Genomic DNA, 20,001 nt, shown 5'->3' on the forward strand with positions numbered 1-20,001 from the left:
CTGATCAAACCAGGAAAATATACTGTATATGGTAGTTAAACTGAATCGTAATACATCAAAGAATCAAGATTAAATTGAATCGTGAGATCACTGGTGATTCCCACCCCCTAGTATCTTTAATGAAAGAGGGTTTGCATTATATTTTTCAGTATAACGTTGGCGTGATTTCTGCAACAGCTAGTCTGTTTTAGTTGTTTTAGTCTGCTGATTTCGGCTTCAGTGACATCACTAAGATGCTAAGATTTTGCTTATTTTTCTGTATTTACATCATTACAAAATAAATCCTTAGGGTTTTTTGCCTGCTGGTCAGACTAAAAAAGCAAGGTGAAGACCTCATTTTGGACTCTTGGACTCAAACTTCCCATTTGTCCTCATCTTTGACACTTACAGTGTAAGTTATCAGTAAACTGATAAATATTCAACAATGAAAATAATGATTAGATGTAGCCCTATCCATCAGTTTGGCCTTATTATTGCAGCAACACATGATTCTGTCAAATATATGAACTAAGCCCTAGAAAAGAAACACGCAACAGAAGTTGAAAGTTTAAATACACTTATTCTCAAGATGTTACACATACGTATTGTTTTAAATGTTTTGGCCAAGCAGCACATCACATTTGGAGATATTGATGGAAAGGCTCACTGAGTGCAGCCACACCCTTTGCTGCAGTGCTGCATTGTGTTGGCATAGATTCAAGCTGAGGGCTTGGGATGCTGGACGTGTGTGTGTGTGTGTGTGTGTGTGTGTGTGTGTGTGTGTGTGTCTCAGACTGTAGATCAATATAAGTGATGCTGGCCTGGTGGCCCAGTCAGCCCAGTCATACAGTGCTTGCCAACTAGGTTGCGAGCACCTAGGGGCAAGGTTATTGTTAGGTGTTATTGTTGTCGTATGCTGTGTTGCATCAGTGTCCACTGGAGGAACTGGGAAAGTATCTCTGGGCTGCATTTAACTGAACGCTCCATTTGGTGAATACACTGAAAATATTTGTCAGCGAAGCGCTTTGCATAAATCCTTCTGAGTGATTTTTGGATCCGGCTAAATTGAGGGAGTGTTGTGATTTTGATGAGTTGTGGTTTAAAAGACGTGGACTTTTCACCTTTTGGAGTTTCAAACTTAAAAAAAAAAAAGCCAGAATAATCAGATTCAGACCCGCTGAACCTTGGACCATCAGTGGATATGAATCATTGATCAAAGAAGGAGCAGAGCGAGCTCCTAGCATGCAGCTCATCATCTCTGCTTTGGTGGATGACATGGAGAACAGAGGCACACAACAGGGCAGACCGCGAAAGATTTGCCACACACACACACACACACACTTTACATCGATTTACCCTTGAAGTTCAAAGAGGTGAAACATGTTCTGTGTATTGGAGCCGGGCCCGTGCATTCCTATCATTGATTTTACCCAGAGGACATTTACTGGTCAAAAGCCTAAGTGCTGTCTAATGTACTGTATTTTACTCTATTTTTGGTGTCATCCTTGTCAGACTTTGGCTGACGGGCCAGTTGGCGGCTGTTCGCTCAGCTCTCTGGTTAAATTCTGCTGAAACCAGTGATCTCAGTGTTGCATAACAGGATTTGTGGCCATCAGGTGGAGTATATCTGGATTTATAGTTGACTATTGGTTTATATAGCATGAAGTAGAAAAACACACACACACACACACGCAGATTTGTGAGTAAGGGTGAGACACGAGTATCCTTTTCTTAGGAATGTGGTGCACAGAGAGTATTATCTTTCAAATAATTTGTTGCACAATGGCTACATATTGATTCTGGGGAAACAAGGAGGTTTCACTTTGTCATCCAAGGACTTTAGTCTCCCACTATCCTTTAAACATGTCCGCTAGCACACACACACATGAAAAGTTATTGTGCGTTTTCCTGAGTGTCAGTTTCTAATGGTGGATGTTTCAGATCAGAACAAAACTTTTCAAACATTTCAGCCTTGGGCCTGCGGTTTGTTATCCAAGTCTGTATCTCAGCACCCCAGAGAGTCTTTATGTGGCGGTCTGCAGCGGGGGCAGCGGTCCGTCCGACGTTTGACTCAACAATCAGGTCTTGTTCCCCTATATGTTGGTGGAGTGACTCACAGGACTGAGCTGAGCCTGTGGGCTGTGTGGAAGGAATGACAGCAGCACGTGACTATCAAACATCAGCTGCGTTTTTTTTTTTTTTTTTTTTTCTCTTTCTTCTTTTTTTTTCCTTTGCGGAGCTCTGAGCCAGGCTAATGAAGGCTGACTGTAATGACATCCATGCATATTCACATACTGTACCAAATGGAAACTGAGCCCGTGGTCTGCATTTTGTTAGCCACGCTGATTCAGATAAATGCGGTATTCATTTTGGACTTTAATGTGGGCTGCACATACCGGGATTATCACTTTATATGACACCAGGATTAAGGCCGGGAGTCAAAGTTGAAATGCGTTAGCTGCACAATTCACTGCACATCAGTGATTTCTGCAGAATGACTTCAGTTATCTCTGGATTTCTAACATAGGAACAGAAATTTGTCATCAATCAACTACGGTATGAGGCAAACATAGGGAGACTAGAGGGGCTGCCCACAGGAAGTCGACTCAGACGGCAGAATAGAAGAGATATTATGTATTTGAAGAGTTCATTTGGAAAAACAGATAAAAGCCATCCTTAAAATGAATACACCTCTTTCACTGATAGTGCTTGGAGTACACACACATATATACACACACACACAAAGCATGATTTAGGATAATAAACATTATGCCAGGCTATATAAACATATACAAAATAGAAATAAATATAAGTAAATTTTAATAAAATTCAAAAAAGTTTGAAAAGGTTTAATAAATTCAAATGGAGATATCTGTTTTTGCAAATGAACTCTTCATTTATTTATTTTTAATTATGTGTTTGGACTGTTACTGGGCATTGTAATATCACGATAAAACAAGACACATTCTCTTTAAAATGCAATGGGGTGAATAAAGGATTCATCCTTCTGAAATGCCGACTCTGGAAATGGTGAGCCCTAGAAAATTAGTTTATGAATATGGATATATTAGGGATAAGGCAGTAGTGATGTGTGTCTCTTAGGTATAAATAACAGGGTTGTGGATGTAATGTTGCATCAGAGAATCTTTGTTTTGGTTTGGTTGGATAGCCGAGCAAATTTTCCTGCATGAAAATAGGAAAAGAAGCGTATGAGACAGTTAGTGATGCTGGAGAAAAACACGTCGATAGAGCCGAGTCATCAAACAGGTGTTCTTTGAATCCTAGTAATACATGATCTCAGCTGCTGATGAAGTTCAGAGGTGAAATACGAACGGCAGATGCAGACGGATAAACAGCTCCATCACATCTTGACAGGCGCGCGAAACCCCCGGCATAGTAGGTGGTTACAATCAAGACATCAGATCAATTGAAACACACCAGAGGCGGCGCGTCAAACCCGTCACAGGCAGCACGGGCAGCCGAGCATTATTGGAAAAGACAACTTGCGGGAATTGGCCTTTTCGGAGAGATGAAGTGCAGTGATCTGTGCTGATGTCCATGGATTAATTTAATCTGCTCTGATGTTCCAGCGTCTCATCGGACAAGCTGTGCCATCTTAATCAGTGTCAGATAAATGGAAACATCCATTTGAGCTTCAGCTTCTGGCTCAACACTGCCTCCCAGGCTGAGGCCTCGGTCACCACCTCAACTTGTGTTTGAGCTAATGGAGTCGCCGGTGTCATAGACTTTCCTCACTCACTCATTACACAGCCTGGCTATGAGCTACTGTAAGCCTCCATACCCTCAAACGCCATTTCTATAAGCTTGCAACAACTAGTGATTCACAGAAGGGGGAAATGCCAAGGAGCTGCCGGCACAGGTAAACCGGCAAGCTGCTTGTGATCTGCGGTTCTTTGAAATTTCTTTATAACTCTATATCCTTCTCTCTCTCTCACTCATTTGCCTCTTGCTCCCCTCTTCTCATTACCACGAGAAAACACTGCACCATTGTTTACCCTCCGAATGTCCCGGGAAAGTTGGTGCCCCAATAAGGCGCTTCTGCACCCTGCTCTCATTTGCTCCGCCATGCTTTGTGCCCCCTTTTGTATAGCCCCATTTTGATGAGGAAATGAGCTTCTATGGATCTAAATGAGGACGCCTCTTCTTCATAACACTACCCCCTTTCTCACATCTAAGAAACCAAACACTCTTACGTAAGACAGGGTCAAAAGTTCGATTGAGGGGAAAAAAAAAAAAAACAAAAAAAAACATGCCTTTTTTATTGTCACATGTCTGAACTGCAGAGAAGAAAAAAAAAACAGCAGCACAGAGACTGAAGCAGGAGGAGTAACAAGTGCTGTCCTCGACTCGGACATGACTTAAGAACAGAAGAGACACTGTGTGCCAGGGCGAGAAATGACATCGCATCTAAGGCATTTTCACAATGTTTGAAGGAAAAACCTGTAAGGCAGCTGTGCTTCACAGGGAACGAAGGGGCCTCTGCTGCAAATAGACACCCGACACACAGAGGACTGCACTAGCTGTGCGGGAAAAGAATATTATTTAATTTTATGCAGAATGGGCAGTTCCTTCTTTATGAACTGGATTTTTTTTTTCAGATTGCCCAAAGCAGTGCAACCTCACGTGTTACAGATTTTTCTAAAAACTGAGCTTCATCCACACTGGCCAATTGACGCCGGACCCAGAGGCACTTTGTGCAAAAAAGACTCGTCTTCAGCCTGAGATCCTCAGAAATGTAGAGGCCATGTTTTACTCAATGTGCAAAATCAATAACACAATTTAACACAACATAACTTTGAACTGAAAGCTTTTTAGTCCTCATTAATTGTTTTAGTAAATCTGAGTCATTGAGTAATTAAAAAAAAAGAAGCCTGTGGGACTGGTAAATGGTTTAATTTATTCAATAGCACATTTTGAAGTGTCTAATCTTAAATCTAAAAATATCAAGCCGTATCCAACATGAGTTAAACATAGAGCTCATTTCCGTTTTCCAAAGGAATGCCTGGAATGTATTTTTACACTCATTCTCATTGTAATCTCTAATCTTACTCCTCTAGCCCATGTTGTGTGTACAAGTCCTGCACACACACACACACACACACACCAGTTGTTGCACAATGAAGAAAATCACCAGGAGAAAGAAATGTGACATTCACAGGGGAAGATGGCAGTTAATACACCCAATAATTGAATTCAATCGTTTAATTTCTTTTGTCTGCCATCACATAAGGCGGAGGTTTCCCGCTCCTCCGACACCTAAGGGCTCCAGCTGAACACTGATTGCCAGGTAGCTGAGATCTCGCCCACTGGGAGCCCGGGAGGCCCCATTTCCCATTTCAGCGTCTCTTATTTGATGTTTCCAGTTGTGCTGAAATGTCACCTCCCTGCTTGGAGCTTGCGGCCACACACAGCCGAGGCCAGTCATCAGCATCTCTAATTTTAGCTCTGTTTTACAGAGGGCTGCTGTGTGTAAACATACTGTACACACAGTACACACACACACTTGCACGCCTAATTCTCTCCCAACAATTCAGGGAAGGCGTGCTCATTGTATTGTACGCACACAGATCACTATCACTGGATATCTGTGTAGTGTATCTCCTGTCCTTTTTTTTTTTTTTTTTTTTTTTGGATCGTTCTTGCGAATTTCCACTCGTAGCATCTGCTGTTTGTGTGTGTGTGTGTGTGTGTGTGTGTGTGTGTGTGTGTAGCAGAGTGCTGGCACAGGGGGAATTTTGTGCCAGTGGGAACTTCAAAACAAAGAGGTCTAACCTTCAATTTAGCGGAGCCTCGTGTCCCACTGCACCTGCACGCTGAGAATCCAGACCAATTTACGCTGGCAGGGAGCGAGAGCAGGAAAAATACAATGCTATATGTGCACGTGGATTTATTAATTTGATGGCCACACCTTATGCAGACCCTGTTTTCTCTTTATGGACCTTATAATGGCTAATTCATGCCTTTTATATTCTGGTTAAGATCTTTTTGTGTGTGTTAAGTAATAGAAATACAGACAGTCTATGCTGCTTTTCAACTGTGTTTTGTTTACAGTATTGTTCTCTTTTTTTCTTACATTAAAATGTGCAAGACTGACTTCGCAGAGCAATCATAATCCCCAAAATTACTGTTTACGTTTATGTTTACATGTGTTGTAAGTTGGTCCATAAAGGAGTAAGTGAGCCATCTTGATCTGGTTTCTCCTAATCAAAGCATGAGCTCACACTGCTCTTCTGTCAGCACACGTAAACATCATTGTTGTGTTGTTTACATGTGCTGACACAAAAGCAGGGCTGCACAAAGCAGGATTAGGAAGTCAGCTTAACTTCAAAAAAATGGATTTTATGATTTTTATTTATTTAAATTACTTTTTCCTCGCAGTCATCAGCAGACGTGATCGAATAATATTCCTGAACATAATGACTCAAGTTTTATTTTTCAGATTCAAATCACTATCGCCAGGATATAGTGTAAGCTTTTTTCCATTTGCCTGGCTAATGCTGCTTTGTGAAACACCCCCAGGTTAGCTCAGTAACCAGGTTAATGGAGTGGAATATGTATGCATGTAAAGCCACAAATTCAAAGCCCTCAGCAAGGCCTGGAGAGAATGAATGCACTGAACTCTGCCGCTGACCTCCTGTTTAATTTACATTTTTTTTTCTTTTGCTAGGCAGATTTGGCAATGGCAACTTGTACATTTTTAGACGCTGTGAAAAAGTGAACTTGCAGATGATGCATGTTAATCATTAATATAGAGAATGAGATTTTTCGCTCCGTTACCTTTTTGTCATGCAGCAGCCGTGTCACACACTTCAGGAGGTGTGTGTGTTCAGCGCATTCTGCAACAACCCTTTATGTAGGTTCTGTCTGTCACTGTCTTGTTTGGAGGTGTGGGGGTGAAATGTGCTATTATAGAGCACATCTGTAACTTTGAGGAGCTTGTCGTCAGTGTGTAGTGTGTGTGTGTGTGTGTGTGAGAGAGAGAGAGAGACAGAGTGAGAGAGAAAGTGAAGGAGACAAGTCAGAAGAACCAAAAATATACCAGAGATCAGATGCCTGAGGGAGGCCGTCAGACGAAGTCTTCCACACTCTCAGTTTTACTGCAGATAAAGAATGACTGGGCAACTTACAGTGCTGAGTCACCAGAGGAGAAAACAAGTAAACACCCCACCCCCAACAAATGATGCAGGCATCCCTTGAGTCAATTAATGACGATGCATCATCCCCAAATTTTTCAGTGCATCAGATATTGACCTTTAATTATGGCGTTCCCATCCCATTTCATCTTTTTAAATGCCAGAACACACTGCAGTTATGGATTATCTCTGCAAGTTTTCTTTTCCACAGTATCTGACCAGTGGTGTTTGAGATATTACATTTGACTAAACAATTTTAACCTTTAATGATCATACCAGCATCTATTGTATTAATGTATTTTTTTTTAAATGCTGGAAATGATTGTAAAAATGTATCTTCCCTCTATAGTTTAACTTGTTTCACTGTGTTGGAAAAAACTGAGGGCACTTTTGCCGCTGCCGAGATGAAAACAGATTTTGGAAAACCACTGTCTGTGTACAATCTTCCGATCTGGCAACCCAAGGATCAGATCGTCCTTACCGAGTGCTTTCTGTGAGCTTGAGTTTGTTAAGAGATCAAACGGCCCTCTCAGATCGGTATCAGTCAACACTGGGAAACGAATGCGTTCGGAGATGCATATCGTATATGGCGTGTATTGCATATGCCCTGGCTTGACGTTATTGTCGAGTCCACACACTCTCCTGCATAATGTGGTTTCACATTTCTGAGGGAAATTGGCTACACAGCCTGGTGATAAGAAAACTCTTTTCCCCGCCGGGTTTCTGCGCAGGGCTGGAAAGCATGGAGCAGCGCTATGGAAAATGAATTAGCTTATTTCCTGGTTTTGGAAAAGTTTGGGAAACAACAAACAAATTTTCCACTGTCTCAGCGAGCCTCTGTAAATGAGGAATGCGGCTTTTTTTTTTTTTTTTTTTTTCTGATCATCTTAGCTAATTCTCAGAGGTTTATGTTATATGAGAGATGTCTGCGATAGCTCAGTAGTCTGGGAGATCCACGATTATTTTTCTATTAGGGCCGGCTTTCATCTCCATCCCTGTGACTAATGTCTGCTTCTCCACTACCAGCTCAGGAGGACTTACTGCTGGAGCCAGGGGTTTCATCCGGCATCAGCACTGATCAAAAGCCCATTGCTTTCCCTCATTTTGTTACTCGGTGTTGTTCTCATCCTCGATCTCCCTCTGTCTGTGTCTCGGTCTCTGTCTCTCTCTCTCTGTCTGTGTAGCAGTATTGCAGTGCACAATATTTATCTCTTGTCTCATACCAGGGATATGAGGTATTTCCCACCAGTTGCCATTGTTCTTCATGTCATGTCACAAGATATAATTTCATATTGCATTACCTCACTATTAGTGAAAGAATGTGCTCACCAGCCAAGGTAAAGACATAATTTACCTGTGGTTGTGCAACATTGCGCTTTCAGTGACTGTCAAGCTATCCGTGTTGATGCATATATAGGCACGGCGTTTTCACAGACGTGCATCGAGGACAATGGACGAGTCATGTTCGCCTCAAAATATCTTTCAGTCCACAGTTATTGAGCCAGACGTCCGCTGCTTTGGATCTAGACAGTGCGTTTTGTGCGCTGCATCCTGAATAGACGACATGCTATTTTAGACCTGTTCCCTACAATGCTCACATGGTTAATTCAGATGACACAAAAATTATCAAGGCATTTAGTGTAAGTGAATATCACGTTAGAAACATAGGCTTTCAAATTCAAGCCGCTTCTCTTTCGACTGGGATTGGCGTGTGTTATTGTTTCCCTATTGCTTGGCTGTGAAGCAAAAGTTAGTATGATTTTGGTTTGAATAATTTGGTAGGCTGTCTTACCTCAATGGCAAAAAACTAAAAAGACAAATGAGATTATCAGCAGCTCTTTGCAAGATGCTCTACTAAAATCAGATTGCATGAAAAGTTAGGGCCTGCTTATTGTTTACACAGCCTATATTGTGAGACGTCTTTAATCATCATTTTATACATGTAGGATAATGCCTCGTCGATAGAAATGACTGAAGTTCTAACAGTTTTTCTAGACGAAGCCCTGTTTCATTGACTCAAGACAAAAAAACAAACAAATAATAATAAATATAATAATAAAAACCAATTCTAAGCTCTCTAGCAAACTTGCCAGCATTGCACAACCCGTCAGGCTGCGGCTCTGTGTTGCTAATTTCACTGGACCATCAGATCTTCCCCCAAGGGTGTTTTCAGGCAGAATGAGCGGGTAGTTTCTCAAACTAAAGGAAGACCGCCTTTCTGACAAGGATCTTATGCTCTGTCACTGAAAAGCTGTATTGTTCAAACAGAGCAACAGGCCTCGTCAGAGCTTGGCACATTTAAGCGGCGTAACTGTTTTTGAGGGATCACAGTTTGCTATTAGCGCTACGAGCTGAATCACTGTTTCCTGTGTCACTTAGTGGTTTGACTGTTTGGCACGGGCTCTGTTTCCCAAAGATCGGCTCATAAAAAAAGTTAGATGAGAGGTTTGGAAATCTGGTAAGAGATGCTTAAGTCTAAACAGAGCCACTTGTCTTTATCCCCCCCCCCCGGCGTTGCCATTGTTGTTTAATTCTCAAGTTTGCAGATTTGGAGATGTTTCAATCCTCATTACGACGGTAAGGAATCAGTAGCCTTTTGTTGAAGAGATTTACACGCTCATGCCACAGCTTGTCAACACGGTGCAGCACCTCTCTGTTGAAACTGTGGAAACTTACAGTGATGCAGCTAAGTGAGACATAACATCTCAAACGGTTTTTGAAAAGAGTAGATTTGGGCGATATCCAAAATGTAAGATCACGCAACATTGTCTCGTTGAAATGTTGCAGTATAAAGTATTATCTGGGTTGAAGGGATTCACCCAACTGCATATCAACCAAACATTATATATATATATATTTTATGAAAAGAAGAAAAAAAAACATGCACAGACAGAAAATCTCCTTTTATGAAGGGTGGTGCATGATCTACAAGGATTAACAGTGGAAAAAGGCACTCTGAGTCATGTGAAAAAAAAAAAAATCATAGACACTTATGAAGCCCATGAGGGCGAAACATTTGTTATGATGAATTAAACTTTACTCCATTTTAAATTCCTCTTGTAAAATCTCATGTTTCGTGTACATGGATTGCACATTTATGTATAGTCAAAATTACCATTGCAAGCTATTACTGTTACTCTGCATGTTATATAGGATGCTGTTACATAGCTGAGGTAATTTACCACTAGAAGTAGTGCCAACAATATCACAAACTTTTAAAAATCACATAGAAGTTAAGTAAAACAATAAATCTGAGACAAAAACTAATATTAAATCAAAGCTATGGCTACGGTCCTTCAGCTTTTGGCAGCACTAAGTACGGTGATATTTGATATTTTGGATTTATTGAGGGTTTATTTATGTGATGATATTGTCCCAAGCCTGGAGGAGAGTGTTGGCTGTTTTTTTTTTTTTTTTGTCCTCCATAGTCAAATAAAAAAAATTGAGTTTAAGTCGACTAACTCTCCTTGCAGCACTGTGGAAGGCCTCTTAAGGCTTTTGCCCTGAGACAGCCCAACCTGCGCACACAGCCCACCTCAGTAACATTTTTCTAGAGAGCTGTTTGGAGAGAACCAGACACTGCCAGAACCCACATCCCACTTCGCTCTCACTTAGCTGGGAAACACGACGGCAAATCTCCATGTGATTAAACAACCACGACGACCACAGACTGCTTTGGCCAGCTTGACCTTAGGTGTGAGATTACAAGGGGCATGCTCAGGAATTAGCCTCTGGAGAACAGTATCTGCCCACACACGCTGTGACATAACCATCATGCATAATGGGCCTAGTCACCGGCTTTTTCATCCTGTTGGTAACATCCTGTCCGCACGCCGGCGTGGATGAGTAGACCGGGTGGCGAGCTTGTGAAAGGATGTGAAACTCCTTGGGGTGAATGAGCAATGCTCCTCGGAATAGCTACCGATTTACAGAGAATGTTGTGCATTCGGTCTGAGTAATGCCTCGTGAAGCGTGCTGTGGCTGCTGACATCAAGGGAAGAGCGCTGGAACAGTCAAAGCTTTGATGATACTTTTCTTAACAAATTTGAACAATGAGAAGGACGCCGTAGTTTTACTGTGATGACGTGATGGACCACCAAGCAAATTTTCGACCATAGAAAAAGCTCACATATGAAATAATAAATAAACATAGAAACATAAAAATGGACATACAGTTCCTTAAATAGGATTTAAGTAATGCACACCCTGCATTAAAATAGGATTTAAAGGTTTAGAATGAGCTGCACAAGGAGAGGAGCTTTGCACTGGCAAAGGCCAAAGCATATTTGCTGTCACAGATCAGTGAAGCATAAGGTGCCCTGTTTACACAAGGCATACACATTTTCACATGATTTATCAGTTATCAATCCAGTTCTGTCTAACCACATAAAAAAATCCAAGTGTAAACACACCCAGGAAACACCCAAGAGGCATTTGAAATTGGATTTCAAATACTTGTTGGGTGTGTTATTTTTATGTTGGATAGCTATCTAATCACTCCAGCTGCATTTTGTATGCCAGGTGTAAACTAGGTATGAGGTGGACACAAGAATCAGCCTTCATTGTAAAAGTGATTAGGCTTCTTTTTCAGGAAGATTGAGATGTGGACAGAGCATTTCTTTGGACAAAGTGTGAGTGGTAAAACTCCAAAGACACTCCAGCATGAAAATTCATTTGTAACCCCCACCACTTGATGGCTTCCTTAAATATCATCCCTTTGTGTGTCAGTTCAATCAGTCTTCCACCCCTCCCTTTCATTCTGATCACCTAACTTGACCCCTTCATCCATCCGCATCACTCTGCTCCCTCGAGGCTGGACCTTCTCCTCGCAAGGAGCCAGTAATGAAGTCATCCTCGCATGATTAAGGGCCATGTGTCTCCGCTCTACGCTGCCTGAGCCTACAAAGGCAGACTGAGGTCTCATTATCTCATTACCAACAGAGGCATTAATGAAATCTCAACCAAATGCGCCTGTGAAAGGTTGCACTCAACTGCAATTCATTTCTTTGGAGAGAAAGAGAGAGAGAGAGAGAATGAGGAGCTGCTGTCTTCATTCTCGTATTAGCCTTTTCCCATGAGTGACCTCAAACAGCCTTACATGTGGGTAGAGGTTTGCCATTTTCACTGATCTTTCCTAAAGGGACAGTATTCTAAAATATATAATTTATTATACTGTGATTTTTTTTTAATTGTCATCACTGTGTGTGTAAAACATCATGAAACTGTGAGAATCTGAGGTACCTTCAGAGAAAGGCACTTGATTGAGCTCTTTCAGTTCCAACAAGTGGGATATTTTCACTTTGCTGGAAAGTTGGTTGGTCTTTTCTTCATGCGTCCATAGTTTTACCCGGGTCGAGGTCATATTGTGACCCTACAGGGGGAACTAAAGCCGACCCAGCCTGGCGGGAATCTGCAGAAAACACATCCCCTAAAACTCGATGTTATCACAACTTGTTGGAAATCTCTTGGTGGATGATGATGGTACTCAGAGATGGTACCAGATAGTAGACTGATAGTTTACTCTCCCCTAATTTTAAAATGGTTCCTTTGTTTTGTCATGACTTTGAAGTCTTTACACAGGACTTAAGCTAATCCTGACTTCAGGTGAAACTATAATCGCCTGTATTCAAGTAAATTACATGTAGAGCAAGTGACCTAAGTGTATGGTGCCTAGTTGAAAACAAAACCATTTATTTAGTTATTTAAGTAAAAATCTCAAATGTTTGCTGACTATAGCTTTAGGAAGATCATCAAGATGGTAATATTACTTTTTCTGCATTCATATCATTATAAAATGAATACATTTGGGTTGTTTTTGTTGCTGGTCAGACAAAGGAAGCGGTTTAAGGACATCACTGTGGGTTCACCTGAGCATTTGTCATTGTTTTATTTACACTTAATAAACAAAATAATTAATCTTGTGAGGTAAAAGAAGATTAATCAGCGGTGAAAGTGCCCTCCAGTTCTCTCTCAGCGGCTGTAGGTTCGGCACGACGTGGAAGAGCAGAGCACTCTACCCGTGAAAACAAGACATCAGCCCTGTGGCGTCCTCCCTGTCTGTGTTGCTCTGAATGACTTTGACCAAGTCTGCAGACAGATAGATTACACCCAGAGCACGGTGGCACCGTCCCAAGTCTGTCGCTGCTCTGCCCATGCCTCACTTTGCGGTCTCAGGCCAAGAGTAATGTTGTCGACCTGCATGCGGGGGAGCTTCGTGTGTGAGGCGTGTCCCGCTTTGAGTTTGCACAGTGGCAGTGACTGTTTCAGGCAAAAATCCGCCCCGGTACCATGAAGTCACGTCCTGTTAAACATCATCAGTCTGTCATGTCCAGTTCATTCCAGGAATTTGTGATTAAGTGTTGCAAGTTACTGTTGGGTGTACCACTTTCTCTCGACTTTTCTAATCATACTGGGTTTGTTACCCCCTGAGAGCAGGCAGGAAGCTGTTTGCATTCAGCATTCACTCATTCGTGTAGGTCAGGAGAGCAACGGCGATGGTAATACTGATAGCACAATAAGAGGAAGAGAGTGGAGTTATTCAGTCGAGGAAAAAGTGAGAGCCAGTCCTCTTACTCCCAACGCAACATATTGTTGGCTGCATTGCATGGTGATCCATTGAAGCTGCTGCTGCTGGGGAAATTGGTAACTCTGCCGTTCCTGCGGCGATTTCTCCGTGCATGAATGTTAAACGTCATTGCAAAATGGTAACTCTACAAAGAAGCCCTCGCTCTTTGATTGTGAGAAAATGACACCAAAACCTTCACTGATGTTCAGCTGAAAAATCTTTTTGTTTGACCAGGAATCTGCAGAATCACATTATGCCTTCAGAAAACTTCAGTTTATGTCACTTAGTAGCTGATTTTTCTCAAAGTGTTCAATTGTTTTAGGGTGGAGTTTTTTTTTCCCTGAAGCAAAACTACACAGGGCAGGTCTCGTGGGTGTAATCCCTGTTTTGTCGCTCAGCAGGACAACCATCGCGCACGTGTTGTGACGCCCGTTGGGACATATGTGTATTTGCACGCTTTACAGCAAGAGGGGCGGAAGGAAATGAGTTGTTTCACTTGTTAGCTACTTCTGTCATCAGCTCAGGAAAAAAACATATGATTAAAGAAAATATCATTCATTAAGTCTTTTTATTTATTTATTTATTTATTTATTTGACGCCTTCCGGGTGCAGTCTGGTGACGTGTGATGGTAAAACCATTAAGGCTACTAAAACTGGACCATACAAATAAAAAGTTTTACTGCAGAACTGTCTTCTGTGTCACGCATGAAAAGGCTATGAAGTGAAGTTGCGTTGCTGCACTGTTTGCAATAACCATCAGTCTTCACACTCTTCGGTGTTTGCGTTTTACTATTAATAATGTATGATATTTATATAACTGTCTGTTACTGAATTTATCTTAAGTAATAGAATTATTCACGCATTGATTTTCCAAGCCGCTTATTCTAATTAGGGTCGCGGGATAGCTCCAGTTTTGAGTAATAACTAGTGCTTACAGCCACACCACCCTGGTGTCGCCCCCCGATCTCCTCCGTAATAAAATTATTCAGAATTTAACCCTCTTTGGTCAAGCATACACACACTCACATACACAAGCATATACGCAATGGCAGAGGAATGGATCTGGTAGTGACAAGACCACTGTGACTTGTGTTATCAGTTATATCTGTTTTATACTTGGCGGTCGAAGTCATGACACTGACTGACTTCAGTATGACCTAATGACAGTTGGCTCCATCTTGCAACTCATTTTAATTCATTTTGCATCCAGTTTTTTGGTTGCAATTATGTTTTGATTATAGTTTTCTCGTGCTGTGGTGTGCAACCCCCATCTGCTCCAGAGGTCATAACATATCTTTCCCCCCTACTATCTATGTTAAGATTTTTTTTTTATTATTGCGTCTGATAGAGAATCAGCCAAGTTCAGAAATGTCTTCCTTAAACCAGGGATGGTTTTACACAGACCAGGTGGACGGGGATACAGTGTTTGAACGTAAATCACCTCAGTATTTTTTTTTTTTTTTTTTTTTAGTAGTTCCAGATCCTGTTTCCTGCTGGCATACTGTGAAATGTTGAATGCCGAGCCATTTAACTAAACACTCTGAATGTTCAACGATCTACAAAGTCTGACCCGAGTTCCTCTTTCTGTCTGCGAGCGAGGTGTTGCTATGTGGGCCGTAGTGCAAGGTTTTTATTGGCTGTCTGTCCAGGAAGTGCTTACTGCTAGGGGGATGCTGACTGACGGGTGTCTGTCCTGGTCTGACCTGTAGTTCCTGGACGGGGCAGGTTAGCTATTTGAGAGCCAGATGGGGCCGTGAGTATCTATCATGTCCCGTGTGAATATCAAATGCATGGAAGCCCTGTTTGTTATTGATTTAGGTGTCCCATTGATACTCGGTTGCATTTATAAACTCACATTTAGCAATTATTCAAAACTATATCAACTTTTCAAGTTTTCCAGTTTGGCCTTGTGTGCTCCTTCTTTGTCCTCAGGGCAGAATTTAAAGTTTTTTCCATGCTGCCTGCCCATTTGAATTCTTTGTCTGGCTTGGTGAGTCATAAACGAAGGAGTGAGGTCATTGTTGTGATCCAGTGGTCTCAGAGCAGCTCAGCCGGTAGCAGAGATGTCAAGTGCCCTGGGCTCCCCTTGTCTGATTCATAATACACAAAGTGTGTATCAGTCACAGCAGGGCGGTGTGCACTCGCTCTCTGGTCAGTGTAGTCCCTGGTTTTTTGCTCGCTATAGGGCTGCGTTTTAACCCGCAATCCCTGCTATCTTCTGCACAAGATCAGACTGAGGCCTCACTAGATTCCTATAGCGTTAGCTTGGCATTAGGCATCTCGTAGCATGCATGCTAGAAAGAAAGCACAGCAATGGCATCAGTGAAGGGTGGGGACAGGGAGGGGTGTTTTCCCATTCCACAGACACAGGGCCCGGGGCAGCTCAAAGTGATTCACTGAGGAATTTGTTTACTTGTGGCGGAGCTACAAATAACTGCAGGGTTTATACAGGGCAAAAAACGACTTCCCCTCCAGGCAGTCATACAGCATAAACAGAGCTGTGAGGGGAAATACTGGACCTTCTTATTAAAGCACAACCGCTACACATGTTCCACACGGCCACATGGATCCCATTACTCATTGAGGAACTTTTTTCCATCAGGGCTGCAGGCCCCAGCTCCTTCATCCTTTCTCTGGCAATTTGTCTGACTCTGACTTAAATAGACCCTAAAACCATGTTATTAATCTGTCTCGGACTGACGCTGTTTGAAACTTTGCAAGAGGTATTTCATCAAGAAAACGTTGTCACGAGGTGTGTTTGACCCGCAAACATATTATCCACACCTGAAGTCACTTCAGGATTTGGCCTGAAACCTCTGGCACTAGCTTACACGGCCCACATGTACCACATGGCCTGCTCAGATTTATTTCACCGATGTGTATTTGTGATTCTGATTCTGCCCCTCCTTTCCTGCCCCCTGCAGGCATTTGGGAATGCGAAGACGGCCCACAATAACAACTCGAGCCGCTTTGGCAAGTTCATTCAGGTGAACTACCACGAGAGTGGCACTGTGAGAGGGTAAGGAACCAGAGACAAACACAGACACATGCCTGCCTGATACCACTGAGGTTTTCCTTGTTTATTGTATCCATGAACCTGCAATTACATACTTATTTTGATTTCACTGCCTATACCAGCACTCAGTGTCCTTAATTGTTTTCATGGTTTGATGTTAAATTTCACCACTTTTTTTTTTTTCTCAGAGCTTATGTGGAGAAATACCTTCTGGAGAAGTCACGGCTGGTCTACCAGGAGCACAATGAACGGTGAGCGCTCTCCTCAACATCAGCACCATCAGCACTGAACTATTCCACAAGTGGATTTCCAGCTGAACTGCAGTCACAGACGTGTTTTTGTTGGACAGGAAGTGACGCCCATAGTAGATAGCTCCACTTCTGAGTAATGAATTGGAAAGTCCTCTAATGAAATGGAAAGTTTGAGCTGTGATCACCGAGTTGGATGCAAAGTTGGGAAGAGTTCAGCAACAGTTTGTTGAGTGATGTTCAGTGGATTCATGGCTGAAGGTCAGTGTGAAAAGCCCGCGAGCACGGGGAAGCACAGAGGAGACTAAACAAAAGGAAGAACTGTTCAAGTTGATTTATCTGTAAAGGCCTTTGTCAAGAAGCTTGCGTTTCAGTCGACTTCACGCAGAATGAGCCTCCCATGATCTATCAAACAATCAGCAGCCTGTTACCGTGGTGTTATTCCATTGATTTCTCACACAGACCTTCAGAAACTTCATGTGCTTTTGTCTGACAGAGTGAATCCATTTCTGACCTCTCACAGTGCATGCTGCTTCTGTCAAGGCGTTTTCATTTTTTCCAGTCACGAGCAGAATGTGTTTTTTGATATTGACACTGACAGAGAAGAGGGTGTTGTGTTCAAAATACCAATTATGCACGTGTGCACAAATCCATAATCGCACTAAACAGAAATAATAATAAAAACCCTGTATATTATGAATCACACTGCACTCAAACTGCAGCCAAATTAAAAATTTCATCCCATATCTCAACCTGGTAATGAAAGATTGTCACTACAAGCACGTTCCGAATACATGAAAGAGTGTAAATGTGTAACTGAGTGAATTTGATTTTAGAAAGCTTGTTGTGTGAGCGAGTCAAACGGTGAGCCAGTAAGTGCAGTGAGCTCTAAATGAGTGTGACACTAATGTGCTGTGCGGGCCGGCCGGCGTGGCGAGGGTTAACCTCACCGTGGGGGGCGAGCAGCGGGGCCCCCTGTGCGAGCTGCCTCTCATTGAGATGGATTGCTGACTCCAGGCCCATAGAAGCGTGTGCATGTGTCTGTGTCTGCATTTGTATGTGTGTGTGTGTGTGTGTGTGTGTGTGTGTTTGTGTGTGTTTACCCCAATGAGAGGACCTGGGTCGCACAGCTGCAGCACACTTTTGACCTCTAACCTTTACGCTGCAGCTTGCTTCTGTCAGAGAGTGAGCAAGCACACACACACACACACACACACACACACACACGCACACACACGCAGAATGAGATAGATAAGCCTAATGTTTTTGCAGTGTTTATTCGTCTTGTTTGTAAAAAGTGACGGCGCTAATGGCCTCTTGAAGTCACAAACTCAGATTTCAAGAGTCAAAGAATATATCTCTCCTGTTTTCACACCCTCGTAACAAAAAGCCTCGATTGCCTTGTCAGTATGTTTGGGCACCGACGAGGACCTCACGACACAATACGTATCATGATACACGGGCCACAATATGATTCGTATCTATACATCGCAGTATGCCACAAAACAGACTGTATAAAATGTATAAATAGAGCATAAAATCCATAACACCTGGGTAGACTAGTAAAATGTGCAACATATTACATAAATTGACAACCTGAGTTGAAATGGTTTAAGTCAAAATTTCCATTGCAATTAATTAAAACAAACTTACCACAATGCTTTTACTTAATATTGTGAATATGAAAGTAAAATGCAAAAACGGCATGTATTGATACAAAGGCCCAGGGGATCAATATTGTTTTGGAAAAATGATATGTCCATGTGCAGCTGTACGGCTGTATCGACTTTTTTTTTTTATTCTTTTTTTGGACACAGCCATTTTTGTCATTTTACTGCAAAGCCATGCTAAAAGTAGGCTAAAACTTGTATTTTTGTGTGCTGAAGTTGAACTAACCATGACTGGTAATTTTATATTTATTTGTTTTGTCTTTATTTTATTTGTCCTCTAGGAACTACCATGTGTTTTACTACCTGCTGGCAGGAACGAGCGAAGAGGAGCGGACGGCCTTTCACCTCAAGAAGCCTGAAGAATACCATTACCTCAATCAGGTGGGACGTCCCGCATTAGGCACATGAAGCTGTCCTAGTTAGTTTTGACCTTGCCTTGCTCTGGTAAGATCACTGGTTGTGTTGAATGCACACCTGTGTTTTTGTGTCCGTCCGTGTGCTGCTGTGTGCCTGCGTTCTGGCGAGTGACGTGGAGTGGTGTGTGTTTGTGAGCCTTTGTTTTTCTTTTTTTTTTTGGTGTGTGTTTGTGTTTGTGTCATGTGTCTGCCGGCTCCAAGACCCCATGCAGGCAGCCAAGCATCGTTCGCCCTGTCTGTCTGTCTGTCTGTCTGTCTCTCTCTCTGCAAACAGGAAAGAGAGACACAGAGCACAGAGGAAACACATTCCACTGTTGGTGGCTTTCAGCAGCTCCTATAGCCTCTCTTTCACACACACACACGCACACACACTCATGCACAGACACACACACACACACACCTGTACATGAGCCTGATCCTTTCATCTGTTACAGAGACACAGACAGGATTGTTTTATTCTGAGTTTCTGCGTGTGTATCCACAAATGTTTCATCTGTGTTTTTTGGTATCTGTGACACTGTTGGAATTTGGAAGACACACCTGGGTCCTTATCTGTCCCGGTCTCTCTTTGACGTACACACACACACACATACACACACAGACACTCATACAGCTAAATAAGGCGCCCATGCACCACACGATGCCCTTCTCTCAAAGGACAAAGCAAAAATCCTGTAAAGACATGGCCAGTAGCCTTAATAAAAGCATGAGCGTGTTTCTCAGATTGCAGCAGATGTGTTTTTCTGTTTTTAGTCCCCTTATATTTTCATCACTGCTAATGTTGACACAAAATTACCAAGCATTCTTCAATGACCATACCAATCAGACAGTGCAGTCTGCAGTCTCCTCAGCATTATGCAGTGTGTGTTAATTGCATCGGTGTCCTTATCTACTCTTTTCCTGCACATGCGCACCCGTAAAAAGTCATTCAGAAATGCGAGTGAGTGTTTGCA

The 20,001-nt window shown here is 42.3% G+C and overlaps 1 protein-coding gene across 4 annotated transcripts in view; it reads left to right on the plus strand.

Moving 5' to 3' along the window:
* Window positions 1-20,001, plus strand: part of myo9aa (myosin IXAa) — a 116,107-nt gene that overhangs the window by 41,889 nt on the left and 54,217 nt on the right. For all 4 annotated transcript variants that reach the window (XM_030076113.1, XM_030076133.1, XM_030076141.1 and 1 more), the window contains 3 exons: window positions 16,623-16,717; window positions 16,903-16,965; window positions 18,914-19,013. In XM_030076113.1, coding sequence (XP_029931973.1) covers window positions 16,623-16,717; window positions 16,903-16,965; window positions 18,914-19,013 — 258 coding nt within the window. The remainder of the gene's footprint in view (window positions 1-16,622; window positions 16,718-16,902; window positions 16,966-18,913; window positions 19,014-20,001) is intronic.

The sequence above is a fragment of the Myripristis murdjan genome, chromosome 3, assembly GCF_902150065.1.
Source record: "Myripristis murdjan chromosome 3, fMyrMur1.1, whole genome shotgun sequence".
Classification (NCBI taxonomy): Eukaryota; Metazoa; Chordata; class Actinopteri; order Holocentriformes; family Holocentridae; genus Myripristis; species Myripristis murdjan.